Consider the following 26,279-nt stretch of genomic DNA (forward strand, 5'->3'; position numbering starts at 1 on the left):
AACGGGGATAACTGAATTCAAGTCAACGACTCTCTGGCTTTCTCTCCGAAGACACCTGTCGAGGGGAGCTCCGGCGATGAAATTTTGTGGGGGAACGCTTCGGGTGATTGCCGTTTTGGGCTTATCGAGTGGTTGCCCGCGACCCTCGTGGGAACTTGTATAATCATCGCGAATTCCAGCTTCACTGAATTTATCTCAATCCGATAGTACTCATTTCCATTCCGTTCATCTTCACGAAACCCTTGACATCTCTGAGAATCTGAAGTTCATACTTTCAGATACTTTCTTTTCACATTCAATAATACCATTGTAAACTCAGAGCACTAATCATGGGTTCACTTCCGGGCCCTGTGGGGGGAATCAGGATTTCTATCGACCGTGGTGGCACCTTCACCGATGTGAGTCTCGGTCATTTGGAAAGGGCCTGAAGTGATGAAGTACTAACGTCTCAGTGTGTCGCATCTGTCCCCGGCCAAGATGATATCCTCGTCAAATTGCTTTCAGTCGACCCCAGCAACTACCCCGATGCCCCGGTCGAAGCGATTAGAAGAGTCCTGGAGAAAGCGACAGGAAAGGAATATCCCAAGGGAAAGAAGATTTCTCTACGAGGTGTTGGTACGTGAAGGATGACTTCGCCGGGCTAGTGGCGCGTCCGCTGACAGTGGTACACAGAGTCTATCAAAATGGGAACTACAGTAGCCACAAACGCCCTCCTCGAGAGGAAAGGAGAACGCACAGTATTTGCTGTGACGAAGGGCCTCAAGGTAAGACCAAGATTCAAGAACAGAACCCTGGGGACTTTAGACTGACAATCGACTTTCAGGATCTCCTGCACATCGGCAACCAGTCAAGGCCGAAACTCTTCGACCTCGCCATTCGCAAGCCCGACGTACTATACTCAAAAGTCATTGAAATCCCAGAACGCGTGACACTGGACGCATGGTCAGAAAACAACAAGCCCGAATCCATCGACGTCTCTTCAGATCCCGCTCTCGTCACCGGCGTCACCGGCGAAGCAGTCCGGGTCCTCGAGCCTCTCGGTTAGTGGCCATCTCTTGAACGCATTCACAAGCAAAGCGAACACAAGCTAACACATGCCCACATCTACAGACACCGAGGCATCCAGGAAAGCCCTTCAAGAAGCCTACGACGAGGGCTACCGCTCCATCGCCGTCTGTCTCATGCACAGCTACACCTTCCGCGACCACGAGGCGGCCATCGCCCAGCTCGCTGCCGACATCGGCTTCACCCACATCTCCCCGAGCGCCGAGCTCTCCCCCGTCGTCAAGATCGTGCCCCGCGGTAACTCCTCCACCGCCGACGCCTACCTCACCCCCGAGATCAAGCGTTACATTGCCGGCTTCGAGTCCGGCTTCGAGGACCTCGCAAACAGCGGGTGCCGGTGCGAGTTCATGCAGAGCGATGGCGGCTTGGTCGAGTTTTCTGGTCTGTCTGGCCTGAGGGCCATTCTTTCTGGGCCTGCTGGTGGTGTTGTCGGCTACGCGAGAACGTGCTATGATGACGCGGATAAGACACCCGTTATTGGATTTGATATGGGCGGCACGAGTACTGATGTTTCAAGGTATGGAGGAGCGAGAATCACTTCGTGAAGGCGATACTGACACATGGCCCTAGATACGCCGGCGAGCTCGAGCAAGTCTTCGAGACCACGACGGCCGGTGTCATGGTCCAGACTCCGCAGCTGGACATCAACACCGTCGCGGCGGGCGGCGGCAGCATTCTCAGCTGGCAGAGCGGCATGTTCAAGGTCGGACCCGAAAGTGCCTCCGCTCATCCCGGCCCGGCCTGCTACAGGAAAGGCGGTCCCCTGACCGTCACCGACGCCAACGTCGTCCTCGGCCGCGTGAGGCCCGAGTTCTTCCCCAAGATCTTCGGTCCCAACGAAGACTTGCCCCTGGATGTCGACGCCAGCAGACGTCTCTTTGAGGAGCTCACGGCGAGCATCAACAAGGACGAAGGCACCACCCTGACCGTGGAGCAAGCCGCAGCTGGGTAAGTGACACTATGATACCGGGTCTCATTTGCCGCCCCTGGACTGACAAAGTCACGCAGCTTCCTCGACGTCGCCAACGAGTCCATGTGCCGCCCCATCCGCACCCTCACCGAAGCAAAAGGCTACGACGCGGGCCTGCACAACCTCGCCTCCTTCGGCGGTGCCGGCGGCCAGCACGCCTGCGACATTGCAAAGACGCTCGGCATCTCCCGCGTCCTCGTCCACAAGTACTCCTCCGTCCTCTCCGCCTACGGCATGGCCCTCGCCGACGTCGTCAGCGAGGAGCGCAGCCCCTGCGCCCTGACCTACACCGAGGCCAACCTCGCCACCTTCGCCTCGGAGCTCGACAAGCTCGTCGAGAGAGCGGGAGACGTCCTCCTCATGCAGCGTATCCCCGAGGAACGCATCGTGAGCGAGCGATACCTCAACATGCGCTTCCAGGGCAGCGATACCCCGCTCATGATCCAGGAGACGGCGGCGGCGCCCGGTGGGGGATACCTCGAGGCCTTCAAGGACGCTCACCAGAAGCAGTTTGGGTTCCTGCCCGTCGGCCGCGATGTTATTATCGACGACTACCGCGTCCGCGCCATCGGCAAGACGACGGTGCAGCTCCCCGTCCCTTGGCCCAAAGAGCTTGCTTCCGCGGAGGCGACGGCCGCGCCGCCCGCCAAGACGACAAAGCAGGTCTACTTCAAGGGTTTGGGCTGGTCCGAGACGCCCGTGTACGGACTCGCGGGCCTGACGCCGCATACCAAGATCGCTGGCCCGGCACTCATCATGGACGACAAGCAGACGATTGTGGTGATCCCCGACGCCGCGGCGACGGTGCTCTCCGAGACGGTGGTGATTGACGTCGCGGTCGGGACAAAGGAGACCATCTCCACGACGACGATTGACCCGATCCAGCTGTCCATCTTTGGCCATCGGTTCATGGGCGTCGCGGAGCAGGCTGGTCGCGCGCTGCAGAAGACGAGCGTGAGCACTAATATCAAGGAGAGGTTAGATTTCTCGTGTACCGTGTTTTCGCCTGATGGCGGGCTTGTGGCTAACGCCCCTCACGTCCCTGCCATGGTAAGTTCCTCGAAGACAGCCTAGGTGATGGTAAATGGGAAGACTAACATGATTTAGATCGGAAGTATGGCCTTTGCTGTGAAGTGGCAAATCGACCACTGGGGCGACAACCTCAAGCCAGGAGACGTCATCCTCTCCAACGCACCAGTCTGCGGCGGCACCCATCTCCCCGACCTCACAGTGATCACGCCCGTCTTCAACGCCGAAGGCAGCAAGATCATCTTCTGGACCGCCTCCCGAGGCCACCACGCCGACGTCGGTGGCATCCTCCCCGGCTCCATGCCCCCCAACTCCAAGGAGCTGTGGGAGGAGGGCGCCGTCATCAAGGCTTTCAAGGTCGTCGAGGGCGGCGTCTTCAAGGAGAAGGAGCTCACTGACCTGCTCATGGCGCCGGCGCACTCGCCCGGCTGCTCCGGCACCAGGTGCCTCCGCGACAACATCTCCGACATCAAGGCGCAGGCGGCGGCGAACCACCGCGGAAGCCAGCTGATCCACGCCCTGATTGAGGACTACGGTCTCGACGTCGTTCAGTTCTACAGCAAGTCACTTCTCTTCAACCACAGCTTTAAAACTTCCCATACTGACACCCCAAACAGTGGAAGAGATCCAAGGCGCAGCCGAGCGCGCCGTCCGCGACATGCTCAAGACGATCCACAAGCGCACGGCAGGCAAACCCCTCGAAGCAATCGACTACATGGACGACGGCACCCCGATCCAGCTCAAGGTCACAATCGACCCCACCACCGGCGGCGCCGTCTTCGACTTCCACGGCACCGGCCCCGAAGCCTACGGCAACTGGAACGCGCCCATCGCGATCTGCAACTCGTCCATCATCTTCGCCCTCCGCTGCATGGTCGACGCCGAGATCCCGCTCAACCAGGGCGCCATCCGGCCCATCGACGTCCAGGTCCCCGAGGCCTCGTTGCTGAAGCCCACAGAGCACGCCGCCGTGTGCGCCGGCAACGTCCTGACTTCGCAGCGCGTCGTCGACGTCATCTTCAAGGCGTTTGGCGCGGCCGCGGCCAGCCAGGGGTGCATGAACAACTTGACCTTCGGCACGGATGACCCGGAGACCGGGTTCGGGTACTACGAGACCATCTGCGGCGGCGCGGGCGGCGGACCGAGCTGGGACGGTGTCAGCGGCGTGCATACCAACATGACCAACACGCGCATCACGGACCCGGAGTCGCTTGAGCGGCGGTACCCCGTCATCCTCCGGCAATTCTGCCTGCGCGAGGGAAGCGGCGGGAAAGGAGCTCACACGGGCGGCGACGGCATCATCCGCGATATCGAGTTTAATATCCCGATCAAGGTCAGCATCCTCAGCGAGAGGCGGGCGTTTGCGCCGTACGGTATGGCGGGCGGCGAGGACGGGCAGCGGGGCCGCAATGTGTGGGTTAAGAAGAGCGGGCGCGTCGTCAACCTCGGCGGGAAGAACACGGCCATGATGGAGGCGGGCGATCGCATTGTGATCATGTCGCCTGGTGGTGGCGGGTATGGACGGCCCGAGGACAGGGTCGAGGGGAAAGCGAAGCCGGCGGCTGCGTTTGTGGGTGTTGCGAATGGAACGGTTGATATGATCCAGAGTATGGGAGAGTCTGCATAAAGAGAGCATCTTGGGACGGCGTTGGGTTCATTTTTTATTGTGATATCTGGAGTCATCTTTTGCCTGATGCTGTCACGAAATATTCTATCAAACATTTGCCCGTTATTCGAACGTCCAATGATGTTTACATGAATGTCACCATTGGGTTCTCTGACTACAGTCTCAACACATTTAAAGCTTCAAGTCAGGATTCTCAAGTCTCTTCAACCCAGACTTACGAGAAGCCTAGCTTTCGAGTTCATCTAGCCTTTAGTCACAAGGTGAAGTCAAGTCACTCAAAGTAGCAAATATCAAGCCTTGCAGTAAAACCCTGCTCTGTATTCATTCCTTTTTCGCTATGCAGTCAATTCTCTGTTCCGGGCGTACTAAAAATAAGGGCGAAAATCTCGCCACCGTCGCCTTAATCCTCTCGGTCAATCGTGGTATCATGAGCAAACAAAAAATCGCTTTTTGGTGCCGCCCCTTTTTCTTTTCTTCTTGCCTTGCTGTCCCGGTCCCTCCCGTCTCTCTTTTTTTTTCTACTCCAGAAACTGCTCAGTGTGGACGGAAAAGCATGCCGTCCCATATATAACAAGTGATTTTCGTGGTCAGATTATCGACTCTCGGGTTGACAACCCTCTTATACACAAACCCCCGGCGGCTTTTGTTGACGACACCCTTGGTCTAATGTAAGGCGTAGGATGGTGGTGTCGCGAGTAACACCCCCGGTCAGAGTAGCCATCCCCAAGGTGAAGCCTAATTCTCCAAGACCTGATCCTTCCTCACTGTAAGTCCTGGATGCCGTCGTGGTAGTAATTCTGGTGATAATCGTTGATAACGGCGGGTTGATGAAGATACGAAGCCATAATTAGGTCGTCACTCTATGATACGCTAGCGCTGGCGCTTTCGCTATATGCTTCAAGCTCCCTAAGACTCTGCATAAGAGCGGCTTCCTTGAGATCTTCGGTCTCTTGACTGTAGACCGCAGCTGATGAATCGGTCGTGTAATTGGGCGCAGTCTCAGCAGCCTGAGAGACCTGCGGCTGGATGTGCTGCTGTTGAGGTTGGTGCTGCGGCTGTTGAGCATGGTGTTGCGGCTGTGGCGTTCCCGGGTGAGAATGATGCTGAATGTGGGAATGCGTCGGCGTTTGTGGCTGAGTTTGTGGCAAGCTGTGAGATGTTTGTAATTGAGCAGCGGTTGCGGCATACGGTGAGGAGGCTGGCAAAACTCTAGCATGGCTCGGTGTTGCTTGTACTGGCGTGGCAGGCGGGCCCGCTGCAGCAGCATGCGTCGGTGTCGTCGCATGGGCGGCCATGTGATGCGAGACCTGGGCGGCAGACTGTGACGGCGTGCTCGGTGCAGTCGCTGGTGTCACGCTTGCTCTATTTTGCTGAAGGTGCTGCGCATGTTGTGCGTGTTGTACATGCTGTGGATGCTGCGGGTGTTGTGCATGTTGAGGGTGGTGGGGATGCTGAGGATGCTGTAATCCGCCCGCAAGTGTCATGATGCCCTGTACCCGAGCTTGCTCCTCCTCTGAGTTCATCCTAGCTCGCTCCTCAGCCTCCTTGCGGGCAGCTTGTGTAGGTGCCCTTGTCTTGAGCTCGCCTGTGACGGCTTGCAGATAATACGGCATCTCGGAGTTTGTCTTTAGGAAGAAGAGCTTCAAGTTGCGGGCCTTGTCTTTGAGCTGGACTTGCGTTCGATCTTTCAGTATGTTGGAAAGAGTGCCCTCTGCACCAAACAGAGACAAAATTTGGCTCCAGTGAGGTCCCTGGACCATATCGAGACCAGTCATGAGGGCCTTCTCCTCCTCTTGAGTCCATGGGCGTCTTGTCGAAGTGGTGCCTTCCCTTCTCTGCTGGTTATTGGTCTTGCTCAAGGCAGCTTGGCGGGCCCTGTCGTAAAGCACAGCACTAGGTAGGCTCTGACTAGGAGGCAGCTTTTCGTTACTCTCATGAGCCGTAGGCTGCGGTGGTTGTTCCACTGGTGGCGGGTATCCGTAGTATGGCGATTGTTGCTGGGTTTGTTGCAGGTGTGAGAGGTATGTCGTCTGCGTGACCGGAGCGGCGCCCGTCGGTGTGGGTACGGTTGGCTGATAGGGCGCTGGAGACAGGTTGTTTAGAGTAGTTCGAACGTACTCCTGTGTGCTCTGTGCAACAAGGGCGAGAATATCATTCGTCGCGTCTTGAGTTTCAGTTGTGGTACCATTTGTGGTTGGCGCCGGGGGAGCGGCTTCAGGGGCAGGCGCAGGTGGTTCGGGGGGCGGGACACTGCTCTCAGTCGTCGGAACTGGCGGCTGTTGTTCGGTAGGTAATCCATCGACCGGTTCACTGGGGAGATATTGCGCAACAAGTCCATCCGTAGCCTCCAGTAATGATGAGATTCCGAGGTCGTCGAGATCGGGTGGCATCGATGCGTCGAGGTCTCCGTTGGTCATAATCTGAGGAAGATCGATGCCGTGCCTCGAGGCCAGTCCAGAGACCGACTGTAGCTTTTGGCGCAGGTACACATTCAGTTGGTGAAATAAGTCTTCCTCCGGGTAGCCGATCTTCAGTAGAACTAACTCAATGTATCAGTCATGGGCCCCATCAGCCTTTGCACTCGACAACTTACCAGTATCTGGGAGTCCTGACGCGTAAGTAATCAGGGACGTTTTGCGCTCCTCCACAGATGTCACCAGGGCTCTCTCTTCAGCAGTCAAGTCAGATCCTTCGTGTCTTGCTTTTAGCTTATCTTCCAGGCTGGACGAGAAAGCCTGGGCAATCAACTGGTCAACAGGCCCAGACTGATTCGCTGATGTCACGGACTCGATGACTAGTTGTGTCTTGACTGCGAGGAAGAGCTCAGAGATATCATGCGAAATGCCCTCGGTGCCTGGCGGGAAGACGGTGAAAAATTTGTCCTCCAGAGCCAAGAGCTCGTTCGAGCCGAGTTGGTGTTCGCCGTCGAAGGTGAAAAGTTCGCAACAGAAGCTGGCGAGGTTGGCGACTTGGATATCGGTGAGGTTATCCGGCGCAGTCAGATCAAGCACTGCGGGGTCCAAGATAAGGTCGGTCGTGGAGTAAATCGATCGAGTTTGCCGGAGCAGAGACTTGAGTGTGCTGAAGGACTTGCAGAGGTCTGATTCTCTGTCTTGTAACTGCTGATAAACGTCGTGGTAGACATGCTGCGACATGATTACGAGAAGTTGCATAGCCTGAAGATTGAGATATGATTAGCGGCGCCTCCAGAGCTGACGAGACCGCCACGTACAAAGTTTGACAAACAGGAGGTGGTGATGCGCCTCATCAAGGCCGAAGGCTCAGAGAGAACAATGGCATGTGTGTCAGTTGACGGGGCAGAGTCTTGCGACACAGACGCCAAGTGATCTGCCGTCATGTCGACATCCGTGACGCCGTCCAGACCCTCGACCTTTCCTATCTCATTGTTCATCTCGTTGCTGATGTCCATCATCACACCCTGGATCATGGCGTCCATGTCAAATCCGAGATCGAGAGCCGCATGGTCGTCGTGATTCTCCTCCTGAGGTTGCTCGTGAGTTTGCTCCTGTGGTTGCTCTTGGGGTTGATCTTGGGGCTGCTCTTGGGATTGCGCTTGAGATGGCTCTTGAGATTCTTCGAATGCTTGTTCGAGTGATCTCTCTATCGACTTCTCAATTGACTTCTCGAGTGATTCCTGGAGTGATTGCTCGAGTGATTTTTCAAGTGATTTCTCAAGTGATTGTTGCTCCGGGGTTTGTTGGGGTGGTTGATCGTCGTCAACTTTCAGCCTCTTGGACTCGGCCTCGGGGTCGTCTGCGCTCGAATCGCGGGGTCGCTTCAGTGGGAACTGAGGGGTCTCGCCCAGATTGGTGGCGACAGTCGGGGACTCCTGTTTCATTTCTGGTCCTACTACGGCAAGTCAGCCTGGTTTGCGACGCTTGCGAAAGCGTGCCTCGGGTGCGTGCAAGTTGGTTCGAGGCCGGGTGAAGATCTTTTGCTTGGTGGGATGGCGGGAAAGGCAAGCGCATACCTGTCGGCGAGTGCGCCTCAGGCTTGGCGGCCTGAGCCGACTCGGCAATAGCTTCAATGCCCTCCATGAGCATCGAGAAGCACGGAGACAGCTTTTTGGGGTCAGTCTGGTCGCCGTGCAGCTCAATGGCGGGGGGTCAGTCGTGATCTTGACGGTTCTTGGACTGAGGCGGAAAAACTTTTTGGGAGAAAATCCGAGCGCCGATGCCCTTATAATCTGCCCCAAAGAAGATGTCACTCCCGATACACAGGAAGGAGCGATTTCTCAAAAAAATTCACCGCTGCTTCCCAGTAAAGAATGACTACTGATTGGCCAGCGCAATCAAAATGCAACTTGGTCCATGCGTTCGGTCTCCACTCTGCCACTTTATCGCAACGATTTTTTTTTTCTTGTCCCCTGCCCCTCGGAGCCGCGTCCACCTGCACGCCGAATCCAGATGGCCATCCCAACCCCTCAATTTTTTCCGTTCTCGAGACGGGAAGCTCAAAACCTTCTAGGTTGGCTGTTGTCGAATTCTTTTCTGCCTCAGAGGAATGGGCCAATAGAACCACTCAAGCCTCACCCTATCTGGATAGTAAACCATATATCTTGTCTTTCACCGCATACTTTCTTTTGTAAATGCTCAAATCATAGAGTCTGTCACCCAGCAACGGACCTACCTTTTCTTAAGGGACAATCATGTTGCTGCCATCCAGCATGACGTCATTCCCCAGATTCACCCCTTTCAGTCTGGGGTTCTTGGAGATTGATGACCAGGGGATCAACATGATATGTCACTGGCCCATTCTGCCAATCACGACCGCCAGGGATGAGTTCCTTCTCACAGTTTGACGAGCCTTCTCAGCTGGATACACGTGATCATGTCAAGCATTCTCTTGAAAAGTGAGCGTTCATCAAGAGTATGGACTATAATTCTCATACTCGAGACGTGATGTACAGTACGTGTAGTCGGTGGCAGTAGCATCGAAGAGTCTTGATCCATCTCTCAGTTTGGAGCCTGGAGTCAGGCTCAGATGGCTGTCTGCTTCAATTAAGCAGGTACGAAGGTCATTTCAATGCTATGATTGATGCTTCACCCACTCGGTCGTTCCTTCATCAAGATGAAAGACCAGCCTGGCGTTCTTTCCTCCAGGCGCGATTCAAGTTCGGACCTCGTGCCTCCCACTTTTGCATCGTTTCGTTTCATTAGACAAGATACCTACCTACCTACTCTCGATCTTTCTCTTGCCGCTGACACACCAGTCCCTTCTCCTCCTTCGCGAGTGATCAAGGTACCTACCTATCTACCTAACTAAGCATCGGAAAGCACTTCGACATGTCGGCCAGAAATGGTGCTTCGGGCATCAGCAAAGAGAATCCCGAAGCAGACAAGAGGCTGCTAGGCAAGCACAAAGATGTTCTGCTAGGAAAATTGAGGCGTTACCTGAACCATCCGGACACCAAGCATGATCACATCGACGCTTTACGGGATGCTCTCCTTCCCAAAATTTCTTATCTCAGCGACATTGACGCAAGACTTGAGCTCGCCAAGTCTTGGTGCCGCAGTTCGCATTCGGCCTATTGCAAGCATCATAGATGAGACTTTGAAGTTGTGGACAAACTGGCGTGGGCATCACTCATGATGGCGCCGATGGAGGCCATTCGCAAATTCCACGATGAAGAGTGTACGGACGATGGATGTCCTTCACAATCAGATACGTGCTACCTCGGAGAGTCTGCTATTTTCTCTCCAGGATGATTGGAGAGTGTGAGTTGCTCAAAACACCTTGCAAGAGATCAGCGAGCCAACACTGGTAAATTATAGTGTTTCCCAAACGTGGTTATCTTCCGGCTCACCATTACGAGCCCAAGGATGGCCTCAACGCGGTCGAAGTAAAGGACCATCTGAGAGGCGATATCAAACAAGCTATTGTAAGTTTCCGCACGGCCCACAAGCATATTTGTGCAGGTACTGATCTGTTCAGTCCGCTTCTTCACTCCGAGACGAGAGCACTTGCGTTGTCACAAAGTCTGCCGACCCTAGGGTTTGTCTGGTCCTTCCTTTTCCTACTTCGCAAACTGCTGCTTCGTTGGAGTATATCTTGCATAAAGATTCGGGAGACATTTTTGGCTTTGAGATTCGCAAGTATCTCGCTGTTTTACAGTCGCTGGCTACCGTCTTCTCTTTGGCGAACATGATCTCCCTCAACGAGATACTCTCGAAATGGTGGGCGAAGGCGTGGATTGCCCTCGAGCCTATCTCACAAACCGACTGCTCCATCCGGCTCCGGCTTAGATGGCTCCGAAAAGCCATGTTTGATCAGGAAAGGGATCATAGAGTTGGCAGGCTCGAATCTGTCCGAGGATCCTACGCCAAAGCGGTGTGCATCGACATGGACCCCCGCATGGTCTCTCGGGAGAGACTCACTCAGTCTGGAAAGTCTCTTCGCATGGTCCACTTTGAAACACGTGAGTACGTCGAGGACGGCTACGAGTTCGACATTACTGCGGCCAGGAAGGAAGACCTCCCAGACTTTGGACTGCTCAAGGTTCGGTACATCCTTTCGATAGCTATGTCACTGACGGGCGAGGGGTTAGCCGAGGACGATCAGCAGTGAGTTGCGAGTCACAAACATGGGGAGGAGATACGGATAGCAACCGAAATGAATGTAACATCAATATTTATGGACAATAACGCTGGGGGTTACAAGGGAAGGCTTGCTCAAATTGACCACAGAATAGGAAATCCTGCTACTTCTCACGGCCACAATGTTCACTGACACTGACCGCGACAACTGACTCGAAGAACACTTAGTGCGATGAGCGTAAAGTTATACTCTGATATATGTCGATCCATTGCGACTTTAGTTCGAGCTCAACAGCCTAATCAGTCCGGATACTCGATGCGGTAGAGGAGATGCGGCAGAAGAGCATTGCTCGCCACTTAGTACCAAGCCCCAGCTTCCGCCAAGTGACCTGGACTCGCGAGTTGTATTCCATGTCAAGTATTAAAACGACCAGAACGACTTTCCATTGGCTACAAAGCTACGAGGATTCCTAGACAAAAGGTACCTGAGAGCCGCTTGAGTCCTTGGGAGCCAGCATGTCGGTACTCTTACCTACGGGGGGCGTGTCCGAAGACAACAAACATTGATTCGTTGGGCAAACTGCTCAGAAAGGACCCCTGAACTGACATTGTAGTTCAAGCTGCTTTGCCGTTGACGGTGTGAACCCTTGGCGAGGATCCTGCCTCGGCGTCTGGATCTTATCGTCCATGGTTCTTGGAGCAAGGACGGCGGCCGTCACGGTCATTGTCACGCAGCCATTATCATCAGATTGTATGAGAAGATGAGCTTCCCGGATTACTCCAGCTAACAGATCAATCAGTTACACTGTCTTCAGTTCATATGGCGGGCTCCGGGCGAGCGGTTCTGTGGAAGGGTCCCCGCAGATGCCCGCAGATGGGGCCGGCCGGCTGCATAACTGACTTACACCACGAGCGCAGGGCTTGGTACGCCAACAGATGTCACAGTTTAGTCAGCAAAACTGGCGAGAATCACGCTGCTCTGGGTCAATAGCGTTCTATGGCATCAAACCAGCATATCGTCAAACCCAACAACAGCTGACACAATAAGCTCACGTCCGCCCCGTACGGACAGAGGGAACAGACGGCGGTCACGGGGGTATCTACGTATCCCAAAGGAGCCGCAAAAGTGCGGGGATCCGGGGATCAACCAGATGGCCAAAACACCGCCCGGCGGGCTTGTGGAGGGCGGCTTAGCTTAGGACCATCCAAGTTAATCCCAAAAAACACCAACGAGGGAAACAGTGAACCAGATCGCACCGCGTCTATTGGACCAAGAAATGAGAATAAAGTGAGTGGCGCCTAGCAACTTTGGACCATTGACAATTTGAGCAAGGGTGTAATTGGGAGCGGCAGCTCCAGAAAATAGAACTCGATGAGAAATCGCGGCCGACGCTTGTGGGAAATGCAAGTGCGGATCCGCACAGGTGAAGCAAGGCGGCGGCGGAGGCGGCGGGCGGGTTCGCAGCCTCACGGGACTTGGGATGGGGCCCATGGACGATGGGGATGGAAAGGGGGGGGGGTTCTAATGTCTCGGCTCTTGGCGTTGGCAAGTTGGGGAACGAGTTTCTCTTCCGGACACCAGGGCCCGGTTCGGGTTCCGCGCGAAGGAATTCCTTTTGGGTGCATACAGAAATGGCAACTGCTCTTCGGAACGAATTTGGGAGTTTTTGATGTTTGTCGGAACCGAGGGTGGAAAGAGTGATTCCGACCAGTTTGGGGGCGAGTGGTTACATAAGAGACTGGGGACTGTAGTTTATGCAGTGTAGGACGAATACAGTTACGTGCAGGGCTGAAGACATATTTTGGGACCTATTTCGTCTCAAGGGTCAGAAGGCTGACTTTGCGTGAGTATCTTGATTCATAGCTATTGACACGATACATGCGATTCAAGAAACTTTGATAGATGGGTTGTTACCTGATCTATTTGCGGTCCCGCGTTCAGCTGGAGTAAACGCTATAGAGATATGCCAGGGTACGATTACAGACAAAAGGCAATGAATAAGCTCCGTGTAGCCGCTGTGAAACTGCCATCAGACCGAAGAGACGGACAAAAGCTCACCCCACAACATCCCCAACAGCAAAGCACTCAAGCAAGCGCTTCGGCCAAGAGGGTTTGTCGCTGTCGAATGATGTCGGGTACAAGGAAGGCAGCAAAGGGAGTGCGACAGGGGGATTCGGGTCGGGGGCGCGGCAGGAATTCGATGGAGGGGCAACAAAGGGAAAAGGGGGCGTGCATTCAATATCGGGGGATGTCGATATATCACTCTGCAAACGCCGCAAAATTCCCATCCCACTGTCCTGAGACCCTTTTGCGGGCTTAGCTAATAAATCTATATCCACCTTTTGGGTTTCTTCGGTGCGGGGGATCTCTGAGCAGAAGGGCTCGCTTGCATTTGCACCGAGCAGAGAGGCCCGGGGAATGGGCAGTAAAGACACCCCGAGAGAAGAGGAGTTTCAGTCTTTCAGACCTCAAAAGCTCGTGGTAATTAAGTACCGTAGTCTTCTCCCGAGTAAATGTTTAGTATTTCGAGCCCCGTTATCTTTACACCTAATGTCATTGCTTAACGCCGCACGACGGAGCTACCCTGCCCCCCTTTGGAGGTGTAGGAGTTAAGATGCCGCGGATGATCGAGCCAAGACACCGTGAAGAAAAAACTTGGAGATGTATGTACATGAGTGTGGGTCGGGGGGGGGGTGGTTAGGTATCCTGTGTCCGCGCCCCGGTATCCAGACTCCAGAGTGTGCAGAGCCCGGTATGGAGAAGTCCAAAGAAAAAGGTAATCTCAATCTTACCGGCAACCTTCAAGGTGGCAGGTCGGGGACCCGGGGCCCCAACATTTCATGGCCAGCCACCGAGTCGACGTAAGGTACGGCGGTACGTCTGTAGAGAACGCGTGCGTGTGTCGTCAAGGTGGGAATGAAAAGGTGGGGTGGAGGGGAAAGGTGCCAGTTATGCCAGGCGGAAGTTCTGGGGCACCCAACGACCAAGTCAAAGTGTGAGGAATTGTGTTTCGTCCCATACTGCTTATCCCATAATGCATATGCCGGGCTGGAACGGGACCGTCATTCTGACTCGATTGTCACGGAATGGTTTGGGTATCACAGGACGTTGGGGGTGTAGTTCAACTTGCTGACTGCAGGCAATCCGGTCGGAAAGCATCTGAAAACACGCGCCGGCGAACTTCCGCCCATCCATCCAGAGCTTACATACTATGTACGGAGTACAACTGGCAGCAAACAATGGAACGGGCATCCAATAGTTCATCGTCTGATCATCTCTTGGAGGATGGCTTAATGCCGAAAGAATCCGGGGTTATAGTAGTTAGACTTCTTTTGATTCGGCATTTCTAAGCGTGCTATGGCTACGACACATTGGTCCCGAGCTCGAATTCCGATGTGTTTGATAGCTGCTCAGCTACAGTAGCATAGTTGCACTGTAGCACGGTAGTTGGCAGGGATCGGCGAGGAGTAGCTGCAGCGCAGAGCCCGTCTGTTCCCTAGGTGATGCCATTTGTCATAGTATCCTAAGCAGGACCCTCGGGCAGATTCAATAGCTGTGGGATAATCATAGTAGAGAGACAAAAAAGAAGATGTTTGGTGTGTGTGATGAAGCGCTTTGAAGCGGGTGTGGCTGCTGCATCAAGACAAGACCAGCAATTTGAAATGTGCTGATTGGTTGGGTGCCCAATGGAAGACGCAACTTGTGATGGAGAAAATGCGGGGTCGACAAACTGCAAGAGAGGGGAAGCGGAGAGAGAGGGGTTTGGAGCTCTGGGGCGTGGCAACCTCTCATATTTATCTCAAGAACAAAAGCAAACAAAGCATGGTAGATATTCACAGTATAGAGGCAAGAAGAGAGAAATCAAAAGATGGCAACAGACATATGGTCGAGCACAACTTACCTCAGAGCCATCTAGTCCAATATCATCACGACAGTTTCGCGATTCTTCTTCCTAACCTGGGGCCCCGGGGAATGGGAACGCGGAACTCAATTCCCACCGAACCGAACCCACAGTGACACACACACCCCTGGGTGGCATTCTGGTAAACTTGGGCCGAGTCGAACAGGCATCACCTAGTGGCAGTCTTGATCTACCTTACTGGTAGTCTCTGAGTCCCAGTGAAGACCTGCTGTCAGCCAGCACAGCACAGCAACGCACCGGTGGATAGCGTATTGCTCGTCCGGCGTAAAGGGAACGAGGGAAAGCAAAGGATAGGAAAGGAAAGGAAAGCCAGGCGTTGGCCCGAAGCGGCGCCCACCTTTCCCCGTTTACCTTAGCTCGAGGTCCCATCTTGCATCCATCCCTTGCAAGTTGCTGCCCCTCCATTTCTCCCCTTCTCCTTCTCCCCTCCAACACTAACAAATCGATTACTGTATGGGAGTCCACCCTAGCTTGTCAATATCTGGTGTAAGTACGAAGAACCCCCCCCCCCCCTCCCCAACCCTGTTCATTGACAGCATGCAGATGCGTGTCTGGCCCCCCAGTGTGGAGATCTCAAGTCCAGTCCAGTCCACCGAATGACCGTGTTTGACGTTGCTCCGGCCCATGGGGGGATTCTCTCACGTTCCCTTTCATCCAATGCCCATCCAATCTGCGGTTCCGATACCAAGTACGGATAGACCAGGCCTCGGTTTTAGTGTTAGGTTACTATCTTGCAGACACTCCAGTCTCCCCTTCCCCTCATCCTTGCGCAGTACCTACCCTACTCTGAGTCTGGAGTCTTCCCCTCCATCCGTACACCCTCCTGCCCCCCCCCCCCCCCCCCCCCCCCCCCCCCCCCCCCCCCCCCCCCCCCCCCCCCCCCCCCCCCCCCCCCCCCCCCCCCTCTCCCCCCCCCCCCCCCCCCCCGCGCTGCCCCCCCCCCCCCCCCCCCCCCCCCCCCCCCCCCCCCCCCCCCCCCCGGGCCCCACCGTCGTCGAGCAAGGTATCGCCTTCGCCTCCTTGACCCTTCACACTCCAGTCTCTAGGTCTCTGACATTTCGTCCCCTCCACTGCCTTTGCGCCGCGCGGTATACCGTATCACTTTCGGACTTCTCTCCCCCAGCTCTGCTCTGCTCTGGCTGCTCTGTGCCCCCCCCCCCGGACCCCGCTTTATATACAGTCTGTAATCCCCAGCTTCGTCTTTCCAGTTTCTCTCCCTCCCTCTCTCACTTCTCACTACTCTCAACTCACAATCCCATCCCAATCCAAACTTTTTCTTCTTTCTTCCGTGATACCAAATACCCTTCCACGTTTCGTACTTGTTTTCCACAAAAATCACACACAATGGGTTTGTCCGTTGAGCTCAAGACCCCGGTGACGGGCGCCTACAACCAACCTACTGGACTGTGCGTATTTTCCACCCCTCAATCCTTATCCCGCCGCCGCTTACCCCGCGAGCAATGACGACCTCGAAATCACCAAGTCTAACATATCGTGATTCTCTAGCTTCATCAACAACGAATGGGTTGAGGGTGTTGACAAGCAGACTTTCGAGGTCATCAACCCCTCCACCGAGGAGGTCATCACCTCCGTCCACGAGGCCACCGAGAAGGATGTCGACATCGCCGTCGCCGCCGCCCGCAAGGCCTTTGAGGGCGAGTGGAGAAAGGTTCCCCCCAGCCAGCGTGGTTACCTCCTGAACAAGCTCGCCGATATTGCCGAGAAGAACACCGACCTCCTGGCCGCTGTCGAGTCTCTCGACAACGGAAAGTCCATCTCCATGGCCAAGGGCGATGTTGGTGCCGTTGTCGGCTGCTTGAGATACTACGGAGGCTGGGCCGACAAGATCGAGGGCAAGACCATTGACGTTGCCCACGACATGTTCCACTACACCCGCTCCGAGCCTGTAAGTCGCTGTCATTCTTGGTACAATCCAGAACCGCCAGCTAACAAACCCTCTCCAGATCGGTGTCTGCGCCCAGGTCATCCCCTGGAACTTCCCCCTCCTCATGCTCTCCTGGAAGATCGCCCCCGCCCTGGCGACGGGTAACACCATCGTCATGAAGACCGCCGAGCAGACTCCCCTGTCCGCCCTCGTTTTCGCCCAGTTCATCAAGGAGGCCGGCTTCCCCCCCGGTGTCTTCAACCTCATCAACGGTTTCGGCAAGATCGCCGGCGCCGCCCTCTCCGCCCACATGGACGTCGACAAGATCGCCTTCACCGGCTCCACCCTCGTCGGTCGCCAGATCATGAAGGCCGCCGCCAGCTCCAACCTCAAGAAGGTCACCCTCGAGCTCGGCGGAAAGTCCCCCAACATCGTCTTCAACGACGCCGACATTGAGCAGGCCATCTCCTGGGTCAACTTTGGCATCTACTACAACCACGGCCAGTGCTGCTGCGCCGGCACCCGCATCTTCGTCCAGGAGGGCATCTACGACAAGTTCCTCGCCGCCTTCAAGGCCCGCGCCGAGCAGAACAAGGTCGGCGACCCCTTCCACCCGGAGACCTTCCAGGGCCCCCAGGTCTCCCAGCTGCAGTTCGACCGCATCATGGGCTACATCAAGGCCGGCAAGGACGAGGGCGCCACCGTCGAGACCGGCGGCGGGCGCCACGGCGACAAGGGCTACTTCATCCAGCCCACCATCTTCAGCAACGTCCGCCCGGACATGAAGATCATGCAGGAGGAGATCTTCGGCCCCGTCTGCGCCATCGCCAAGTTCAAGGACGAGGAGGAGGTCATCAAGCTCGGAAACGACACCACCTACGGCCTCGCCGCCGCCGTCCACACCACCGACCTCAACACCGCCATCCGCGTCAGCAACGCCATCAAGGCCGGCACCGTCTGGGTCAACTGCTACAACATGCTCTCCTACCAGGTGCCCTTCGGCGGCTTCAAGGAGTCCGGTATTGGCAGAGAGCTCGGCGAGGCTGCTCTGGCAAACTACACTCAGAACAAGTCCGTCGCGATCCGTCTGGGCGGAGCGTTGTTCTAAGCCGTGGAAAGGCTTGGTTGGAAAGGTAATGAAAACTGGGGCTTATTCCGGCGCAAATGTGTACATGACCTTGATGTAACTTTTTTCTTCTCGTTTCAAACATCACGTTGAATGATACCAATAACACAAAAACAATCAAAATTCTCCTGTCCTATATGAATGCTGTGAATGTGATGAATGATCCGACCAAGTCCAAAGCCGACGGCCGGAACGGAACGGCTTGCTCACGACGCCTTGATCCACTTCCCCGATACACCGCCGGCCGGCATCCTAGGCGTATCATGCGCCCTACGGTATCCAAACGGCCCGCGAGCAATCACGTTCCATCAAGCCCTGGTTTCTGGGGCCCAAAATGCAAGTTCTTGTAAGTGTATACGCTGTTGTTCATATTTCCCAAGTATTACATTGCTCGGACAACAGTACTTGTTCCAATCGCGCGTCTAGTGGAACCAGCGAATGGCGTCGCTATATTCTCACTCGAACTCATAACCATCGGTAATCGATCTGGGTTTCTAGCACGACGTGTTTACAAGACCTACGCAACCTTCAACCGACACAACACCGCCTCATTCCGATCAACCGGGCTCCCAGGCCCACAAACCACCGTAAAATTATGCCAATCTCTAGTGGCATCAACATCCAACCCCTCCACAGCCTCATACCTCTGCACCATCCTCGCAATCACGTAACCCGCCTCCGTCAGCGCGAGCTGCTGCCCGATACAAATCCTCGGCCCGCCGTTGAAAGGCACGAAATGCCACGCCGCGCTCGCGGACCCTCTCTTCGCCTCCCATCTCTCCGGCACAAACTCATCCGCGTCCTCGCCCCAGAGGTCCTTGCGCCGGTGGAGTACGTGCGTGCTGAAATTGACTTCCGTCCCCGCGGGCACGAAGATCGGGTCGGTGCCGTGGGGGCCGCCGCCGGCGGGGAGGGTCGTGTCGATGAGGGCGCGGCGGGAGTTGAAGGGGACCACTGAGTGGAGGCGGAGGGTTTCGGAGAGGATTGCTTGGAGGTAGGTGCACTGCTTCAGTGACGCGAACGTCATTGATGTTTCTGAAGGATCCATGGAAGAAGAGTAAGGTCCAAAGGTTGATGTTATCTCCGCGCGGAGCTTGGAAAACACGCGCGGGTTGCGAACGAGGCAGTACCAGACCCAACTCATCAGCGAGGCGGTGGTATCCCGTCCCGCGGCGAGCAACCCCAACACCTGCTCGCGAACTTCTTCGTCCCCTCCCCCGCCGGCACATCGTTCTCGAAGAACATCTAGGAAATCGTACCGCGCGAGGGAGGAACCCTGTGCTTTCGCCGCATCTGAGGCGGCGACGGCGGCGTCGACGAAGGCGTGGAGCGTCGCTACGCAGGAGCGCAGGTCTTTGTTCCCGTAGAGCCAGTAGAAGCTCCGGAGACGCATGCGCGTGCCGAGCACGACGAGGAGTTTTTCAAAGGCGTGGTTGAAGGCCGTTCCCGGGTGGGAGTTGTCGTTGCGGAGGCGGGCGGAGAGGGTGCGTGTGCTTTGGCCCAGGAAGAGTTCTGTTGCGGAGTCGAGGGTGAGGCAGGGGAACAGGGAGGCGAGGCTCACGGGGGCGGACCACGTTCCGTCTGCGGCGTTCATGTTGGCGATGGTTGTCGTGGTGGTCCCCTTTTCGATGCAGAGGAACAGCGTCTGGACGTGCGCCTCGAGCAGATCCAGCCTGGAGACGTTATCGCGGCTGAAGAGGGGCCTCATCACCTCCCTGGCGGAGCGCCACGCCGGTCCGTCGGCCGCGAAGATGCTCCGGCCCAGGACGGTCTTGAGGTTCGTGCTGCGGGCGAGGCCCATTCCAAAGTCGCGGAATTGCGTGGCGAGGAGGGCTTGGATGTTGCGCGGGTCGGCGGTGACGACGTTTGTTGTGCCGAGCAGGGACGTGCGGAAGGTGTAGACGCCGCCGTTGGCGTTGGTGTTGGGTTTTAGATTGCTGTTGTTGCTGTCACCGTTGCGACGGAGGGCCGCGAAGCGCGCGGCGACGTGGTCTGGCGTGCGCTGCTCGCGGTCGGCGCGGAGGGAGGCGAGGACGACGTCGAGGCCGAGGGGCCATTTTGAGGGCTCGAGGGGTGCTGGGTGACAGGAGAGGGTGCGGGCGCGTCTGGCGTGGGAGATGTTGTGGTGGAGGGTGAGGAGGAGGTGGATGATGAGCAGGAGGAGGGGGATGAGGGTATAGAGCGGGATGTTGTGAAGATGATGATGGAGTTTGAGACTTAGGAATTGGGCCATTGTAGTGATGGAGAATGTTCGAGATGCCATGTTACGTTGAGTTTCTATCTGGGGTCTGCGGGATGCTTCAGCTGAGAGACGTACAATTGGTCTCTTACAGGCACGAGGACCTAGGATGCTATCATCATCATCACCATTACAAAACTTCAACTTCACGATGATTGCTGGCCATCTTGATGGGAAGCGTGTAACAAGACCCCTCCAGCGTCTGCGCAGTCATTGGTCAAACGGTCAATATCACTCAACGCCTCTAACTCCGATCGACCCTCGGCCAACGTGCTCTAGAGGATGCTTGGCATTGGTCCGACAGCTTGCGCTGGTGGAAACGACATGGGAATCTAATCAAAGGCTCCATCGCGAGGTGGAAGACGTCCCTGATCCGAGGACAGGGGATTTTGCAGACGAGAATGAACGGGGGAATGACACATGGGTAACCCCTGGATGCGGCCCGCTGACTCGGACGTCAACCATTCTGCTGGTAAGTGACAGCTCGGGGGGTCGACACTACGGGGCGATTGACTCGCTTTCATGAAGATGAACTCGTGCAATCATTTATGATGTATTTGAAAGAGGATTTTGTCGTTGTGGTAACATGAGTGTGATTTGTCGTTCTCGTGGACGGGAGAGCGAAACGTTGGCTGTGGGCTTAGGAAAAAGTGCAAGAAATAATTGGCAATAGAATCATGTCAATAATTCATATCTCATAATGGCAAGGTGATTGTCTTTAAGTCGATTATCTGTATGATGAGACTACACAGTCCATAATAACCCTCCCATGAATTAGCAAGCCTGGGCGATGTATTTTGGGCATCGGTTTGACTGATGCTTAAAAGGCTTCAAGTAGCTGTTCTAGGGCGTAACCTGATCATCAAAGGGACCTTCTCCCACATAATATACGTTCCCTGTTTGCTCCACCAATCTTCGGCAGGATTCTCGAGCTCAAAGTCGAAATTCCAAATCATCTTTGCCATAGTCAGACTCATCTCGGCGAACGCCATGCTAAAGGATCGTCAGCGTCTACCTCTTGACTTTTGTGAGGTATCTCTTCCTTTGGGGGGGGGGGGGGGAGAAACTCACGCTCTTCCGATACAAATATGTTGCCCATATGAAAACGGTTGGACTGCCGCCCGATCATCGTTGGCAAATTCAGACTCGGGGCCCAGCTCAAGCCATCTCTCAGGAATGAACTCTCGAGCTCGGCGGAAGTTATGCTCAGAGTGTCCCGCCGCAAACTGGTTCACAGCAACAGCGTAGCCGCCAGGAACCCATCTACCGTTAATGACCTTGCCCTTCCCCGGAACCCATCGGGGCAGGGAGCCCGGCGTGGGAGGGTACAACCGCATGCCCTCGTCGATGCACGCGCGGAGGTACCTACAATTCTGCGCAGCAACCATAGTGATCTCCTTCTGCGTGCTAAACTTGCCGCGAATCTCCGCCTTTACCTTTTCGAGCTTCTCCGGGTTCTGAAGTAGCAGGTACGTGAGGCCAGACATGCCACCGGCGGTGGTGCCGCTGCCGGCGACGATGAAAGTGCCCGCCAGCATCGTCAGCTCAATATTGGTGAGCTTATTGCCCTCCTCCGGTTTATCAAGGATGTAGGACATAAAGTCCTTGCCCGGGTTCTTGGTCTCGATGCGCTGTCGGACTTTGGCCTCCGTCATGGCGATGTGCTTGCGGCGGGACTCGGTCACGCGGCGCGGTGCGATCCAGGTGAGGAGGTCGAAGACGCCGTATTGTACTGTTAGTTGGATCCAGACGTAGGCTTTGGCGCGCGTATTGATGAGGCGAAGCCAGGGATGGTCGGAGTTGTTGAGACAGTTTTCAGAAGTGCCGAAGGCGAGGTCTGGAGTGAGCAGTTTGTTAGTTGAGATACAGGCTGACCTCTATGAAAGTAGGCCACTCACCATTCAGAATGTCGAAAGCAAGAAGATTGAACCAGGTTGACAGATCTACAGCGCCTTCTTTGCAAACTCTCCTTAGTTGACTCACGAGAGTATCCGTATAATTCTGAAAATAATACTCCTGCTCACGCAACGCACGCTCAGAAAAGGCTGGGTTAATGGCGCGCCTGAGCTTCGCGTGTCCCGCCTGGTCTTCCGTCATCAGCGTCTTCCGGCCCTCCATGGTCGGCGGCGCGATGCCGCGGCCGTCGAGGGCTTTTGGGAACTCGCTGGGCGTGCGCTGCCCATAAATCTTCTTCCACGCCGTGGAGCTCGTGTAGGAAAGCTCGTCGGGCGCAATGCGGACGACGGGGCCGTATTGGTCGTGGAGCTCACGGATGCGCCAGGAGATGCGGCCCTTCATGTTAACATAGTTCCATGGCAGGCGAGAGATGGCCCAGAGTTTGGGGCCTGGGTAGTGTCGGAGCGGACTGACGTAGAGGTAGTAGAAGCTTCTGCAGAAGATGTATATCGCGATCTGGAGGATTGATGAGACTACATTCTGAGAGAATCGTTGGGTACTCAACTTACTAGACAGAGAGAGGTGATAGCAATGTTGAAAGCCGAGAAAGCTGGTAACTTGCTCAGGTGAGCTTGAACCTGCTCAGGTGAGTTGACCGTGACCATCGTGATGATTGAAGATCCCTTAACTTGACCACGGTGTCAGCACTTGTTTGAGCCAGATTATCTGCATCGCCTTCAACATCAAGAAAGCATCTCTGATCTTGACCACCGAGCTTGGCTCCTTTACTCATAGCTATGGTGGAGAGCTGATCGGAGCACGTTCCGCTGCAACACGAACATGACGAGGTTCTCCGCGTGTGACGGGTCCAGGGGTCTCATGAGATGAAGTGAGTAGTCAAAGCAAGCCTGCCAATAAGAAAACAACGTTGTTGCACGTTCTCAAGGACCCGCAAAGAATCATCGTGGGATCCATCGTAGAGGAACGCGATAAGAAGGTCGCTGCGGTTTCCGAGAACTCGATTCATACTGAGCGGGCCACGGTGCTAGGGACTCCCTGACTGCCACCTCTAACCCCCTGTAGGTCACGCCGGGCTGCTCAATGAATGCCGAATCTGTCGTCCGGAACGGAAGTCTTGTATTGGACTAGCTGCAGGAGAGAACCTTATTTCCCGAGACATCCTGGAGCCGACCCCTTGAAAGAGCACGAGTCAATGCTTGTTTAAAAAACAAGCTCATTACCCCGGTCTTGGCCGTTGAGTCTAGGATCTCGAAGTTCGAGGGGCTGGATTCATGTAGACCTGAAAACCCCAATGGGTTTCATCCACAGCACGTGGGAACGATCTGCCAATGAGGAATCCTACATCATGGGTCTCCTGCTCTGCGATAGTAGGAAAATTGCACTCTCATTGCGCCCGTAGGTGTTTCCATAGACCCTTGAGTTGGCGAGTGGAGATGTTGGGGACTTGACGAAATTGAGCCGACGGTTCCATCAGAGAAAGGACAATGATTTACTCGATATGTGATGTGTCCGAAATCGGGTTCCAAGCCATGTTCAAGCAATCTGACGGACAATTGCTCTCAAGTTTGACAAAATCTCTGATTGTTTGGCAGCTTGGCGACGACTTCACGTCAGGAATCAAGACATTAGCACCATGATGAGAAGAACGAGCCCTGAGACCATCCGGGAAGAGCTGGAGCCTAGACTCTCAGCCGGAGCCTGCATCCACCTCACCGAATCCGAAGAGTTTGCTAAATCGAACCTGCGATTCACAGACTATGAGCGTCCGGTAAGGCCGGAGCAAGCATTGTCCAAAAGACTCACGCTGACTACGGCATAGACGTATCTTGCGGCTGTTGAGCCGGCGTGCGAAGAGGATGTGATTCAAGTCATGAAATATGCCCGAGAAAAAGACAGTCCGTTCGCACCTCGATCAGGACACCATGCTGTCACTACGACGATGCGGCACCTGAAAGACGGGATCCTCATCGACATGCGTCCGCTAAACAAGTTAGAATTTGACGCCGAAAGGCATCAAGTTACCGTCGGCGGAGGCGTCATAACGGACAACTTTGTCAAGTACCTTGAGTCGGTTGGGATGGAAGTTAGTAAGTGATTAGTCGATGCTGAGTATCATATCTCCAAGATGCATGCTGATATCGTGGCAGACGTTGGGTCCTGCCCGACCACGGGTGTGATAGGAGTTGCATTCGGAGCCGGTCTCGGCCGTCTCCAAGGAAAATACGGCTTCTTGCACGATAACATGGTGTCTTGTAAGATGGTGCTCGCCGACGGCAGCGTTGTTCTGGTGTCCAAGAATTCCAACCCCGAATTGTTCTGGGCTATCCGCGGAGCTGGGCACAACTTTGGCATCGCGCTAGAGGCTACGTTTCGCGTACATCCACAGGCAAACAAGGGCATACACTATACTTGGGACCTGGAGTATACTGTTGAGCAGTGTGATTCTGTCTTTGAGACACTCAACAGCGTTCATGAAGTGATGCCAGCCAATTTGGCCATCTTCGTGCTGTGGGTTCGCCAGAGCGAGGAAGGAAGAAAGGTCAAGAGTCTTTACCCTGCCGCGGAAAAGCAAGGCTGACAAGTCTGCACAGCATCATATACTCGTCAATCTGGTTTGGTCTGGTCCCGAAACCGAGGCAGATCCATGGATTCAACGGTTCAAGAACCTAAACCCCGTTATCAACAGCGGGAAACTAACCACAACATGGGCTGACCTCCCATGGAAAACATACAAAGGCATGAACAACGTTCTCAGTAAGCCAGAGGTCTGGTCTAAAGCGCCTTACAAGATGATGGGGGCTGCTTGCGTCGAGAAGTTCGATCTCAAGACCACCCGGGCATTTTTCGAGAGTGTCAGGTCCATGAACGAAGAATGGGCGGGCAAGGGCTTCTTCGGGGCCATGTTCGAATGCTTGCCCCACCAAAAAGTACGAGAGCTACCCAGCGAAGCGACGGCATTCCCTTGGCGCGGGGGATCGAATCATTTCTTGTGAGTCGATGCTAAATGATGTTATCGCTTTACCTCGTGACGAGAAGCGCTGACTTGCGTGGACAGAATGCTCATGGCGACGCCGTTGAAGCTTGAGTTTAAACCAAAGTTCGAGGAGCACCTTGACCGGTGGAAGAAGGAGTTCATCGCAACGTCGGGTTACGGTCGACTGCAGCAGTACGTGAACTATGGCAACACGACAACTACGATGAAGGATCCTCCAGAAGCGTTGTATGGTTATGAGCCTTGGAGGTTAGAGAAGTTGCGTGCCTTGAAGCAGCGTTACGACCCCGACAATGTGTTTTGCTGGTACCAGCCTTTGGTAGAGCCCGAGGCTTCAGATGTAGTAAATGTCGCTTGACATTTCGATATTTTCTTTCAAAGTCCCTTGTGGATCTATCAATCGGAAGGGTTTCAAATTTTACTGCATGTATGATACCAAGACTTAGATGCGCAACAACCCCCCCCCCCCCCCCCCCCAAAAAAAAAAAGCTGTCTGGCAACGGAGAGCAAGTAGGTGTCCGTAGTTTGAAGGCCAACTACACGCTCCGCAATCGGACCCGGGGTAAATGCGCATTCGGCCGAGATGATTCGTATTTTCTGAACGCCTCGGGGACGGGCCTGGATTACTCCTCGTGTTCATTCATACGAAATTCAGCCGGCAAGACGCGTAATGAATACATTGTAGCGATGCCGGCGGCAACTCGTCCGGGCAAATCCTCTTCACAAGGACAAACAAAAGAGCCCACGTGCTGTGAGATTTGTTGTAAAGACTCAATTGTATCAGCATGGGTATGATTATTCGCCAATCGCTCCAGGGTACAGCTCTGCTATGATAACCTGAGACCCGAGTCAGCGGCACCACAAGTGCTCCGCAATACAATATCAGATGTGAGGCCCATCTATCAGGGATCCATTACAGCCGCCCCCTTGGTGACCGGGGCCGGTTGCT

At 55.0% G+C, this 26,279-nt stretch overlaps 9 protein-coding genes across 9 annotated transcripts; 5 read left to right on the forward strand and 4 right to left on the reverse strand.

The window, feature by feature from the left end:
* Window positions 1-329: 329 nt before the first annotated feature.
* Window positions 330-4,691, forward strand: CCOS01_03195 (hydantoinase B/oxoprolinase; the record flags this gene model as incomplete). The annotated part of the gene is made up of 9 exons (XM_060451381.1): window positions 330-398; window positions 453-615; window positions 673-764; window positions 824-1,040; window positions 1,111-1,582; window positions 1,636-2,013; window positions 2,074-3,085; window positions 3,143-3,599; window positions 3,682-4,691. 9 exons carry the CDS (start codon window positions 330-332, stop codon window positions 4,689-4,691), a joined length of 3,870 nt encoding a protein of 1,289 aa, XP_060317646.1.
* Window positions 4,692-5,551: 860 nt separating this feature from the next.
* On the reverse strand, window positions 5,552-8,755 carry CCOS01_03196 (myb-like DNA-binding domain-containing protein; the record flags this gene model as incomplete). Its single annotated transcript, XM_060451382.1, has 4 exons — window positions 5,552-7,230; window positions 7,285-7,867; window positions 7,924-8,558; window positions 8,683-8,755. 4 exons carry the CDS (start codon window positions 8,753-8,755, stop codon window positions 5,552-5,554), a joined length of 2,970 nt encoding a protein of 989 aa, XP_060317647.1.
* Window positions 8,756-9,022: 267 nt separating this feature from the next.
* CCOS01_03197 (uncharacterized protein) lies at window positions 9,023-9,382 on the forward strand (the record flags this gene model as incomplete). Its single annotated transcript, XM_060451383.1, has 1 exon — window positions 9,023-9,382. The coding sequence occupies one exon, from the start codon at window positions 9,023-9,025 to the stop codon at window positions 9,380-9,382; it is 360 nt and encodes a 119-aa protein (XP_060317648.1).
* A 615-nt stretch (window positions 9,383-9,997) lies between these two features.
* Window positions 9,998-11,279, forward strand: CCOS01_03198 (uncharacterized protein; the record flags this gene model as incomplete). Its single annotated transcript, XM_060451384.1, has 4 exons — window positions 9,998-10,218; window positions 10,416-10,429; window positions 10,487-10,593; window positions 10,647-11,279. The coding sequence occupies 4 exons, from the start codon at window positions 9,998-10,000 to the stop codon at window positions 11,277-11,279; spliced, it is 975 nt and encodes a 324-aa protein (XP_060317649.1).
* Window positions 11,280-13,334: 2,055 nt separating this feature from the next.
* On the reverse strand, window positions 13,335-13,484 carry CCOS01_03199 (uncharacterized protein; the record flags this gene model as incomplete). Its single annotated transcript, XM_060451385.1, has 1 exon — window positions 13,335-13,484. The coding sequence occupies one exon, from the start codon at window positions 13,482-13,484 to the stop codon at window positions 13,335-13,337; it is 150 nt and encodes a 49-aa protein (XP_060317650.1).
* Window positions 13,485-16,515: 3,031 nt separating this feature from the next.
* On the forward strand, window positions 16,516-18,164 carry CCOS01_03200 (aldehyde dehydrogenase; the record flags this gene model as incomplete). The annotated part of the gene is made up of 3 exons (XM_060451386.1): window positions 16,516-16,577; window positions 16,678-17,077; window positions 17,136-18,164. The coding sequence occupies 3 exons, from the start codon at window positions 16,516-16,518 to the stop codon at window positions 18,162-18,164; spliced, it is 1,491 nt and encodes a 496-aa protein (XP_060317651.1).
* Window positions 18,165-18,699: 535 nt separating this feature from the next.
* CCOS01_03201 (cytochrome P450) lies at window positions 18,700-20,415 on the reverse strand (the record flags this gene model as incomplete). The annotated part of the gene is made up of 1 exon (XM_060451387.1): window positions 18,700-20,415. One exon carries the CDS (start codon window positions 20,413-20,415, stop codon window positions 18,700-18,702), a length of 1,716 nt encoding a protein of 571 aa, XP_060317652.1.
* Window positions 20,416-21,251: 836 nt separating this feature from the next.
* On the reverse strand, window positions 21,252-22,982 carry CCOS01_03202 (cytochrome P450; the record flags this gene model as incomplete). Its single annotated transcript, XM_060451388.1, has 4 exons — window positions 21,252-21,414; window positions 21,493-22,258; window positions 22,320-22,833; window positions 22,887-22,982. The coding sequence occupies 4 exons, from the start codon at window positions 22,980-22,982 to the stop codon at window positions 21,252-21,254; spliced, it is 1,539 nt and encodes a 512-aa protein (XP_060317653.1).
* Window positions 22,983-23,971: 989 nt separating this feature from the next.
* CCOS01_03203 (FAD binding domain-containing protein) lies at window positions 23,972-25,688 on the forward strand (the record flags this gene model as incomplete). The annotated part of the gene is made up of 5 exons (XM_060451389.1): window positions 23,972-24,106; window positions 24,158-24,425; window positions 24,486-24,850; window positions 24,930-25,327; window positions 25,394-25,688. The coding sequence occupies 5 exons, from the start codon at window positions 23,972-23,974 to the stop codon at window positions 25,686-25,688; spliced, it is 1,461 nt and encodes a 486-aa protein (XP_060317654.1).
* Window positions 25,689-26,279: the final 591 nt, after the last annotated feature.

The sequence above is a fragment of the Colletotrichum costaricense genome, assembly GCF_030867565.1.
Source record: "Colletotrichum costaricense strain IMI 309622 chromosome Unknown Scaffold_3.1, whole genome shotgun sequence".
NCBI lineage: Eukaryota > Fungi > Ascomycota > Sordariomycetes > Glomerellales > Glomerellaceae > Colletotrichum > Colletotrichum costaricense.